Below are 11442 nucleotides of genomic sequence, written 5' to 3'. Positions count from 1 at the left end.
GTGACTTATTTACAGAAGTGTATCTTGTAGTGTGAAGTTCATGATTATATCAAAGGTGACACTGCCTGAGGTACAGTACGGACAAAAACCTGTCAAATAAGATCCAAACCTGGAGCCCTGTGTCCAGTCCTGGGCCTCTCAGTTCAGGAAAGATGTTGAGTTGCTGGAAGGTGTCCAGAGAAGGGCAACAAAGCTGGGGAGGGGTTTGGAGCACAGCCCTATGAGGAGAGGCTGAGGGAGCTGGGGTTGCTTAGCCTGGAGAAGAGGAGGCTCAGGGAAGACCTTATTTACTACCTTTTCCTTCATCATCCTTTGTCCTGTTGTGACTGACCCTGCTGAAATGTTGCATCCCAACAGGCCCTGATAAAAGGAATGTTCCCATCTTTCTTATTGTCCTCCTAAAGTCCTGAAAGGCCTCCAGAAGATCTCCCTGGAGCTTTCTCTTCTCCCAACCTAGCACTCTTAGCCTTTTCTCATAAGGAACAATGGTGCAGGTGAACCTCCAAGAGCAGGTGGCTCCAGATTGGAAGCCTTAAGGGTGCCCTGTGTGTGCCTAAAGCCCTTTGGTATTCCTAGAGAGTTGCTTTGAGGGGGGAATGTTCAGGAATTCCCAAGACTTGCACTTCTCTTATAGGTTTGTTCAGGCTTTCTAAACAGGAGAAGTGCACAGCTGGGACTGCAGGGAAGTTTAAATTCTTCAGCAACAGGGTTGGTGTTTGCAGAGCCCAAATCTTGTGATCTTTCATAACATTTGTACTTCTGCTAATTGTCATCTTTAATTTTGTACACATACAGTGTGTAGGTTTTAAACTGAAATAAGTTTTAATGTAATTAACAAAAACTTTCAAGGCTGGAATCCTTAACAGAAAAATATCTTCTGTCTAATGCTGTTAACTTTTAACTTGTGATTGTCTTAAATCAATAATATCATTGTCAGCACATTCTCTTTCTTGAAACCAGAATTCATCTGGTACTGGAAAATTAATGTTTTTGCTTGAGGCTTTGCCCTTTACTTAATGTAAATTAGAGAAATTGATTAACACAATAGGAGGGAAAAAAATTATACCTTCCCCTGTACTATATTTTTGATAGCTGCTGCTTGATAAGTTACTATAGTGTGTGTGTTTTTAAATGAATGTGATTTATTGCTGTTGTCTGCCATATGAAGAAACACACACACACACACAAAAATTGTTTGCAGGATCATTGACTTGAACATATCAATGGCACTGTTGGACAATTCTTGCTGAGTGTTAAGATGATTTATGCAACAGACCGGAGGCTTCCACAGCAATGCATTATAGTCTCAAGCTATCAAGCCTTGTTCATGCAGAGACAAAAGAAGCTGGGAAAAAAAATTAACCCCCCCACTTGCTTCTGCAGGTCTTCCATTTAGAAATTAGAGATAAGGTTGATCCTATTAAAACTCCTTGGAACACCTGCTCTCAGATACATTATCCCAACTTTCCAGCCTGCGTGAGGCATGTTGCTGTTTTCCCCTCTTCTGACGAGCTCATTGTTTTTTTGCATTGCTCTCCATCCAGAAGTATTTCAGTTATGTAACAATGTGTTCAATAATAGAAGAGGAGACAGCCTGAAGCATCTATCTTTTAAAAACTGGCATCTCTCCACGGTTCAGATGCAGAAGCCTTGGTGCAAATGAAAAATTAAGACACGCTCCACATGGTTGGCAGTGCCACTCCTTTCATTATAGGCAGGTCCCCAATTTCTAAGGTGCTGCTGCTGATACCAGATTCTGTTGAGTATGTGCATGGTGTGCATGTGAATCAGGCTTGAGGTGTGCTGTCGCATAGAATAGCATAGAATTAACCAGGTTGGAAGAGACCTTTATGATCATCAAGTCCAATATATCATCCAACACTAATCTAATCAACTAAACCATGGCACCAAGTGCCACATCCAGGCTCTTCCTAAACACCTCCAGGGATGGTGACTCCACCACCTCCATGGGCAGCACATTCCAATGACCAATCTCTCTTTCAATGAAGAACTTCTTCCTAACATCCAGCCTAAATCTCCCCTGGTGCAGCTTGAGACTGTGTCCTCTTGTTCTGGTGCTGATTGCCTGGGAGAAGAGACCAACCCCCACCTGGCTACACAACCTCCCTTCAGGTGGTTGGAGACAGCAATGAGGTCTTCCCTGAGCCTCCTCTTCTCCAGGCTAAGCAACCCCAGCTCCCTCAGCCTCTCCTCACAGGGCTGTGCTCCAGACCCCTCCCCAGCCTTGTTGCCCTTCTCTGGACACCTTCCAGCAACTCAACATCTTTCCTAAACTGAGGGGCCCAGAATTGGACACAGGACTCAAGGTGTGGCCTAACCAGTAATGGGTCTGCTCTTTCCAGAGGGATTTCCAATGGATGTTTGAATGCTTGCTGCCTCTTGTGGTCAGTCTGTTGGAGGTAGCTCCTTTGATTTCCCTTTTCTGATAACTTTTTTTGAAGTTCTACTAAAATTCTTTTGAAACCTAAGGAAGTTTTGCAGTCATCACTGTAGGGAACTTAAGCAAAATGGCTTTGTTTTAATTTCTTTATTTCACTGGACTCCCCTTTTTCTCAGTTCTTATGCAGCAGGCTATGCAAGCATTTCATAGAATCACAAAATGGGTTGGAGTGGAAGGGACCTTAAAGGTCATCTAGTCCCAACCATGGGCAGGGACACCTCCCACCAGCCCAGGCTGCTCAAAGCCTCATCCAGCCTGGCCTTGAACACCTCCAGGGAAGGGGCATCCACAACCTCCCTGGGCAACTTGTTCCAGTGTCTCACCACCCTCACTCTAATGAGTTTCTTCCTAATATCCAGTCAACCTACTCTATTCCAGCTTAAGATTTGCCTGCAGTTTTCTGATACCAATGAGTATCTGAAAGTGTGTGTGTGTGTTATTAGCACAGCAGGATGCTTAGCCCTAGCTTGGGTTCTGTTTTGCTAAAATAAAGACCTGACCTTTGACACACACCTCAGCCTCCCAGTTTTGCCCCACTTCCATAGCTTGTTACTAGATTTGGCCAGGCTAAGTGGCATAAAAGGTAAATGGAAGGGGACCAATGAGGTCATTGTTCAAGAACAAAAGCTGGGACATGGGTTGGACAGTGAATGAGAGTTAAGTGTTCGTATAGTTTCATTCTGGTAAGCTGCTCTCATAAAATTAGAAGCTAAGGTGTCAAAGATAATGAGATCTCTGGATCTCAGAGAGGACATCTCAATGATCATCTACTTTATGAAGCTGCCATCATTTGAGGCAGAAATGTCACAAATATTTAGCCAGAAACAGAATATTGCCTTTTAGATTTGGGAAGGCATCCTGGATTCGTAAAGCTTTGTCATAGATTTGCCTGTAAATGGTCCAAATTTAAGGCTGCTCAGTTCTGAGGTTCCTACTGTGTAGCTCCCATCTGAAACATACTGAAATCTGTTTATAATGAATAGAAGTGTAATGAGAATCCTCTTTATTATAGAGTAAAATTAAAGCCTCTGCCTGTGCTGTGCTTAGCCGTGGGTTTAATGGTGTTACTTTGCAGAGGGCTTTCTCACTGCAATGTTCTAAAGGTCCAAGAAGTTCCCCTAAACTGAAGAGCTGATAAACACCTCACCCACTCCCACAGTCATGAGATGAAACCACTGGCAAAGTTCCTAGCAGCTCTCTTTTAAAGTAAATAAAGCATTTATTGCTACTCTTTTTTGCTTCAGACGTGAAAAAGTGAGCTTGCTGCTATTTCTCTGGCCAGTAGAATGGAAAGGAGCTGTTCCATCTCTTTCTCAAGAGTCCTGCTGATCATAAAGACAGCTATGAAAGAAAAATAACCTTGGAGTGGGCAGAAAGACCCAAACCTTTCTCCCCCCCCCAAAAAAAACCCCAAAACCTCAACCCATAGAGCTGCAGCTACAGGCCACTATGTATTATTAATAGGCATGAGCTGTACTTATGAATTGTAATTGGATACAGGGAGTGTAGATTCCAGATAAAGGGCTTGGAAGAAGAGGTGCTGTGAGAAAGTCCAGGGGTTAGGACAGGCTGATGGCTGGTCTGGGAGTGGGAGGAAAAACTCTGCTCTGGCCTTGTACTGGAGTTCCATGTTATGTCATTTGGAGGAAGAAGGTAACAGTATGGTGTTCCAGAGGAGCCCACTGCCAGCACTGGATCAGATACATCAAGAGGAATCCAGAGAGTCTTTCCCAATGGCAAGGGGAGATGTGGCAGGAAAGTAGAAATGGATGGTGGAAGCTTGTAGCTGCTGTTAGGACAAGTACAAGTCCTGTTCCTCACTCCTTCCTCCCAAGTGCAGTTGCCAGCAGCCTTGTTTCTGGGCTGTGCTGGGTTTGCTGCAAACATACAGGACAGTGGTGTGGGATCTAATACTCTCTAACTGGTTGGTAAACAATAGCCATGGTATGTGTTTTGGTTTTAAATAATCAGAGAGCTGCTATTTAAAATGGTTAGCTCCCCCAGTACATGTAACAGTATAAAACACACCCAGGATACAAATTGGGCTGCAGACTTTAATGCTTTACTTCCTTTTTACTAAGTGAAGCTCGTGTTCTAATGCCTGTCCAATTGATTTCACCATTTTGGAAGTGACTATTCTCTAAGCAACCTGGGCCAGTGTTTCACCACCCTCACAAAATTCCTTCCTTATATCTGCTCTAAATCTTCCCTCTTTTAGTTTAGAATCCTTTTCTATTTCACACCAAAATATTTGGTAACAGAGCTGTAAACCTGGTTGGGAAACAAGCAAAGCAGCCCAAGCCATGGTGGTGTGCACTGCAATGTGTTCTGTGTTCAGCAGGTCATTGGAAACATGAAACAGTGTTTGCTGTTGGTCTGATTTAAGGTGTTGGTTATTTTATCCATGGTCATACAGAGGAGAGTAACCTCAGGCAGCAGGAGGACAGCACTGCTATGATGACTAATGAAACAACCCCTTGTTGATAATTGGCCATTGATTCTTCCCTTCTTCTGCATGAATTCATGCACTGTACTGTCCTCCATTTGCCAACTTGCATTGGGGAATACATTTTCTTCTAATAGCTGCTCTGTGGAATTGTGCCCTCATTTTGGTCTTTCCTGAAGACACTTTGTGTGAGCAGAATGTTTTTAAATCCTTGATAAAAGCAGCTCTCAAAGCAGGGCTGTGCTGTTGCAGGGGAATAGGAGGGGTGGAAGCTGTCTCAGTGCTGTAAACCTCATGACTGCGGGTGTCGCTGTGCAGAGAGAGGAGAAGTGTTCCTGCTCTTGGAAAAGCAGAGCAGGCTTTTGGGCTGAACCACTGTAACCGATCCCTGCCTCTTTTCATTTAGATCATAGAATATTTAAGGTTGGATCAGGCCTCCAAGATCATCAAGTCTGACTGTCCACCCAGCTCCACCATGACCACTAAACCAGAGTTTTTGGAACACTTTATACGGTGACTCCACCACCAATCTGGGCAGCCTGTTCCAGTGCCTGACCACTCTTTCAGTAAAAAATTTTCCTCTAGCATCCAACCTAAACCTCCTTTGGCACAACTTCCTGTTGTCCTATCACACTTGGGGGAAGAGACCAATGCCCCCCACCCTACAACCTCTTTCCAGGTAGTTGTAGAGAGCTGGAAGGTCCTTCCTCAGCTTCCTTTTCTCCAGGCTGAACAAGCCCAGTTCCCCAGCTGCTCCTCTTAAGACTCATTCTCTAGACCCTTCACCCTGCTCACCCTTTCCATTTAAGCAGTAATGAAGGCTACCCCTATCCCCTCCCGTGAGCCTACCTGCTGTACAAAGAGTGTAGATAAATAGAGAAGAACATAGGTAAAGAATAGCAATCATCCACCTTGCTGCATTATTCTGACTGCCTTCTCCTTGGATCAGATTGAGTTGGATGACTTAATGACAGCAGGTAACAACAGACTAAACAGTTGCTTTGTGGATTCATGGATTACAAAAGGAGCAAAACACTGATATTGAGACAGCATGAATGTATTTTTGTAGGCACAAAGTATGTTTGTGCAAAGTGGGCACTATCTTTGTGTCTATTTGTCTTCCTCTGTAGCAGAACAAGGCTAAAAGCAGGAGCTTGCTTCTTCACCATGTAATTCTTGATCTGAGAAGCAGGGAGCCTTATGAACCATTTGGAGCCCATGTTAATTTTATAAGTTGCATTCCCTTTTCCACAATTCCCACGAAAAAGGTATTCAGCTGGATGGGCACTCTTGGAAAATTTTAATCCCTTGAAATCTCTTTGAATTTAGCTCCCTTGAAAAAAAATAAAGGTTAAAAAACTCCTCTTTGTAATTGAAGCTGTGAAAGTATCAGAGATTCTTATGCCTTAGAGGTAATTTTCCTTCCATGCATGGTGGTGAAACTCCACTGTTGCAATACATGGGTGTTTAAAATAGTCTCTTTGTTAAATTGAAGTTCCTGCTTAGCAGCCTGTGAGCTGGGCTCCTTGTGTGTGTGTTTGTGTGATGTTTTGTTACTGTTCACATGGTTTTCATAGCACTTTTCCCTTTGCTTTCTTTTCCAGTCTTTTCCTGGCCCGAGTCTTGAAAGCGAAGACTTTAACATACCTCCTATAACTCCTCCATCATTGCCTGACCACTCCCTGGTGCACTTGAATGAGATAGAGTCTGGGTACCACTCTCTGTGTCATCCCATGAACCACAATGGCCTCCTTCCATTCCACCCACAAAACATGGATCTACCTGAAATTACAGTTTCCAACATGCTTGGCCAAGATGGGACACTGCTTTCCAATTCGCTCTCTCTGGTAAGTGGCTTTAACCTTTCACTGCTGCTCTGCTTTAAGCTGTGAAATAGCAGAAATACAAATCTCTGTGATATCATACCACCACAGACTGGTTTGGCTTGGGAAGGACCTTTCAAGGTCATTTATTCTAACCCTCCTGCAGTGAGCAGGGACATCTTCAACTGGATCAGGTTGCTCAGAGTCCCGTTAAACCTCCACAGGGCCACCACAGGAATCCTCCAAGGGGGCAGCTCCTGCACCATTCAAGCCACAGAGTGGGCTGGCCTGACTCTGGGCTTTACATCGCTCTCCCCATGTCAAATCCTACCCTCAGTGAAGCCAGTGGGGCTTATAGAGCTGAGCCCCTGAAAACCAGGCTGTTACCCTGTGCCTGGAGTAAAATTCCTCCCTCTTTACGTGGAGGTAGCTAATGACAAAAGGAGGCTCAGGGCTTTGACTTCTGCTGGAGCAGGGTTTGGTTCCAGATGGCTGTTGTTCTGTGTTTGTCTGACGAGGCTCTTTCCATTCTCATTTGCATGTGCTGAGAGATGTACAAAAATTTAATATCTCCTTTCTTGTTTACCGCACGTTTGGAAAACAGCAAATGTTATTTCTGATTCCAGGCCAAATCTTGCAGCCTTTTTACAGTTCCCAGTCCTTAGCCAGCCAGAATCCAATTGAAATGAGTGGACGATTTGCTTATAAAGTCTGTCAGATAGTCATTATGGTCGTAATCTTGGGAAGCCTGATATTATAAATCACTCCTTTGAATGTTAAATTGCTTGCAACAACTGCAGAGCTACTCTACATGTTACATTTTCAAGTGGGCTCTACAAATAATTAGTATACTGCTTGCATAGCAGCTCCAGACAAGATTACTTCATGCTGATTGTACAATTTTAAGCCAAAGAGTTAAAAAAAACCCCACACATCCCATGGAAAAGGATGGGACCTGGCATTGTGTGGGGTCCACAGGCCTCTGGGCACTCTGCTAGATGGGCTGCCCTGGAACTGCAGATTCAGGCAGCTGAAGGTCAGAATCTGCCACTCCTAGAGATCCAAAGGTTCTGTGTCCTAGCTGGGAGTCTCTGTGCTTAAGGAGACTGAAGCTTTTTCAGCTTCTAAGCTTTCTAGCTTCCTATATATTCTAGCTCTCTAGCTTCCTATATATTCCAGCTTTCTATCTTCCCTCCTCCTAAAGAAATAGATTGCTCCTGGGAGCATGGTTGCTGAGGCAGAATATGGAGGTTTGGGGGCTGGGGGAGGCAGGCTCAGCTCCCCATCAGTCCCTTGGAGCCAGGGGCTAGGAAACAATTAGTTTATAACAAAAATCTGCCTTGTCACAATTGCAACTTAATTAAAATAGAGCTGCCTTGATTTTGAGGAGTTCTGTGTTCCCTCTGAGGATGTCCAACGAGCTCTACTGCAGGGGCACTGGTCTTGGCTCCTTATGCACTGCTTAGCTGTTATTGATTTACTAGGATGTTGCATGCTTTGTGTTTGAGGTCAGAATCTGACCCTGGGGTCATGTTCAATAATGGGAGGGGGGGGGGAGGAGGGGTAGGTTTTTCATAGATGTAAATATTTTCTCCTCTGTTTATTTTTTTTTTCCCCCCATATCTATAAATTGATTTATTTTCACATCTGTAAATGCACTCCAGGGAAACGTTCTGAATTTCCCTCGCCTTTCTGCGAGGCTGATGGCGCGCACTAAAGAGCGGGAGCTGAACCTGGTGTGGGGTTCTGAGCACCAAAACTATGAAATGACTTAAGGAACTAAGAGAAACACTTGGCACTCCTGTCAAGACAAGCAGTATTTCATTGAAGTGACCCCTTCTGAGCCATGGCTGTGGCGCAAAACTATGCATTCTTTTAAGCCCTGATGTTCCACATTAACCTCTCACAATAAGCTCTGAACAAAGGGCCTGGAGAGTTTGGAGATCATCACAGTGAGTTATTGCATGGAGGGCAAATACAAAGGCCAAAAAAAAAAAAAGCTGAATATCATAATGAGGAAATTTTGCTCTTGGGACTTAGGGAAGATCAGGAAGAAAAAAAACCACCCAAGAATCAGAGATGGAGAAAATGTGTGTTAAATTTTAACAGTCATTTGTGAGGATTTGTTCAACAAAGCGTGATCCTTGAGGCATCGTGGGCTAAGTCAACTGTTATCCCTAACTCACATGCCCTTTGCACACAAGAGGGGCTCTTAACTAGCAATAGTTTTAACTCAAGCTGGCTTGTCTGTCAAGGAGATTAGGCTACATCTCATGTTAGTGCAACCGGTAGGATGTCAACACCATGATTTTGTACAGTTCAAACGCTGCTTGGCACTCGAGCTCCTCTGATTTGAATTTGATAGCTTGAGAGAAATTAGCTTGAGGGAGATAATGTAAGTAAATTCTTCAGTGAATTCAGTGGGAAGAATGACCCCATTGTCCTCTTGGCTTTGCATTGTTTGAGGGACAGAGGATTTTGTAGAGTTAGCATTCTTTACTTAGCTTTGAAGCTCTTCTTTATAATCCAGAACCTTTTACATTTTTGTCTCCAATATGACTTTTTTTTTCCCCCCCCTGCCATTACTCATCTCTAACTTTCCTTTTTACTATCTCATCAAGCTTCGATCCATTTAACAAGTGCTTGCCTAAATCACTTTTCTATTGCTTCACACAGAAAATAATGTGTAAGTTCATCTAATCCATCTAAACCCTCGGTGCCATAAAATTCCTGGTATATCAACTGCCACTTAGTGTATTTGGAAACTGTATCTCACTTCGTTTTTCAGGGCACTAATGAGTACTTTCAGAAATATTCTTCTCAGAAATGAATCTGTTGGCAGCTCTCTAACCCTAATTAATTTTGTATCTTCAGCAAATTTTACTTGTGTGGGGACAAATTCAGCTGCAGTGCAACAAGCCTCTGAATTTGGTCTATTTTAGCCACTCTGGCACCCGTGTTGGTGTTTCAGCAATAATTGCTTAGTTTTTGTCTGTTAGAAGTGGTGAGTGTTTTCAGTTGGTGTTTTTATAGACCAGTCATTAATTAACGCTAGCTGAACGAGAGAAAGGGAACAGCGAGCTCGGAAACAAAGTAGGAAGAGAGTTTGTGCTCTGAATTTTGCTTTCATCTCGAGCAGCAGATGTTTTCAGATGAGGATTTCTGTGATTTTTTTGGGACAGATTGAAAATTGAGGCTGTACCCCTTCAAAACTCGCCCCCCAAGAGAAGTCCTGGTCTCTTACTGTGCAGCACTCCCTGCAAGCTGCAGATGAAATCCTTTTGAATGAGGATTGCAGGATTTGCCCCGAGCCCTGGAAGAGTTCTCCTCTGTGGAAGTGTTTAAACACACACAATAAGAGCCCGCTACCAGCTCGGTGAATTCTTATTAGGGATCAGCTTCTTGCAGATTTCTTACACTGTGGGAATTCTTTCTGAAAAATTTTACAATGCTGGGAGATGAAAATTTCCCACTGCCATTTACTGTGCCTGGTACTTAAATTTGGAATTAGTCTTCTTTGAAGTTGTTTTGATTGATGGAAGGTCCTGTTGCACCCCTGCTACTTTTTTCCCCCCTCTTTTAAAGCATTAGAGACATTTTAGTGATTTCTCAACTTTCCTCATTTATTCTGTCAGTTCATGTACTGGCTTCTGTGCTTGGGTATTTCTGTTTTCTGCCTAGGTGACATGCAGGTGCACACACAGTAGTTTATAGTGTGCTGTCACAAGCACATGTCTTTAGGTGCTTGTGATGTCTGGATATTGAGGGCTCACAAATCTAGAGCATGTATGCAGAATGTGACACATGGTGGTAGGAACACATGGTCCAGCCCCAGCATGGTCAGGCACCACCAGGTGGGAGTTGGGTATCTTTAGCTTGAAGAAGAGGACGCTGAGGGATGTCCTCTTTAATGTTTATGAATGTGAAGGATGAGTGTCAGGAGAACAGAGCCAGGCTCTTCTCAGTGATGTGCAGTGATAGGAGAAGGGGCAGTGGGTGCAAGCTGGAGCAGAGGAGGTTCCATCTGAACATAAGGGAAAACTTTTTCACTGTGAGTATGACAGAGCCCTGGAGCAGAATGCCCAGAGAGGTTGTGGAGTCTCCTTCTCTGGAGACATTCAAAGCCCACCTGGATGTGTTCATCCCTGACCTACTGTAGGTCATCCTGCTCTGGCAGGTGAGGTTGAATAGGATGATCTTTTGAGGTCACTTCCAACCCCTCACACTCTGTGAGCTCTCTGAAGTCCTGCTTCAAAGTGGATGTGACTTCCATTCCTGCTCCTTAAGTGATCCCAATTAAATACAGATCAAGCTATTTAATGGAGGTGGACTGATGGTCCTGTAGGCATGCTTATTTCTGTATGATGAAATAGGGATCCCTTCCTGACTTACTACAGTTGAAGGTAGCTCTGTGTAGGTTTGGTTCAGTTTTAGTTGGAGCTTGACCTGCCAGCCCTTCTGTTTGCATTAGCTGCCTTGAAATATTCCAAGGACTGCAGGAAATACCCTTCTAACATTTGCAAACAAATGCCTGTGTTTACCAGCCCTGGGAGAGGCTGTTTAGCTGTAGAAATGCTTTTGGATATATTCTTTAAAATTATTTTCTCTCCGTTCATTTTATCAGCAGAATTGTAGACATTTCAGCTTCTTTATCCTGTAGATGATTTGGTTTGGTTTTTTTTTCCCCTCCTCCAGAAACCAGGTTAAAAATC

The 11442-nt window shown here is 43.7% G+C and overlaps 1 protein-coding gene across 4 annotated transcripts in view; it reads left to right on the top strand.

Annotated features, from left to right (window-relative positions):
- Window positions 1-11442, top strand: part of TOX (thymocyte selection associated high mobility group box) — a 206518-nt gene that overhangs the window by 117424 nt on the left and 77652 nt on the right. For all 4 annotated transcript variants that reach the window (XM_068162447.1, XM_068162450.1, XM_068162446.1 and 1 more), the window contains one exon: window positions 6512-6754. In XM_068162447.1, the coding sequence (XP_068018548.1) occupies window positions 6512-6754 (243 nt within the window). The remainder of the gene's footprint in view (window positions 1-6511; window positions 6755-11442) is intronic.

This window comes from Melanerpes formicivorus, unplaced genomic scaffold (assembly GCF_026170545.1).
Source record: "Melanerpes formicivorus ecotype bairdi unplaced genomic scaffold, bMelFor1.0.p_v2 SCAF_65, whole genome shotgun sequence".
In the NCBI taxonomy this organism is placed as follows: Eukaryota; Metazoa; Chordata; class Aves; order Piciformes; family Picidae; genus Melanerpes; species Melanerpes formicivorus.
The sequence above is the reverse complement of the archived record's forward strand: the minus strand, read 5'-3'. Positions and strand labels throughout refer to the sequence as shown.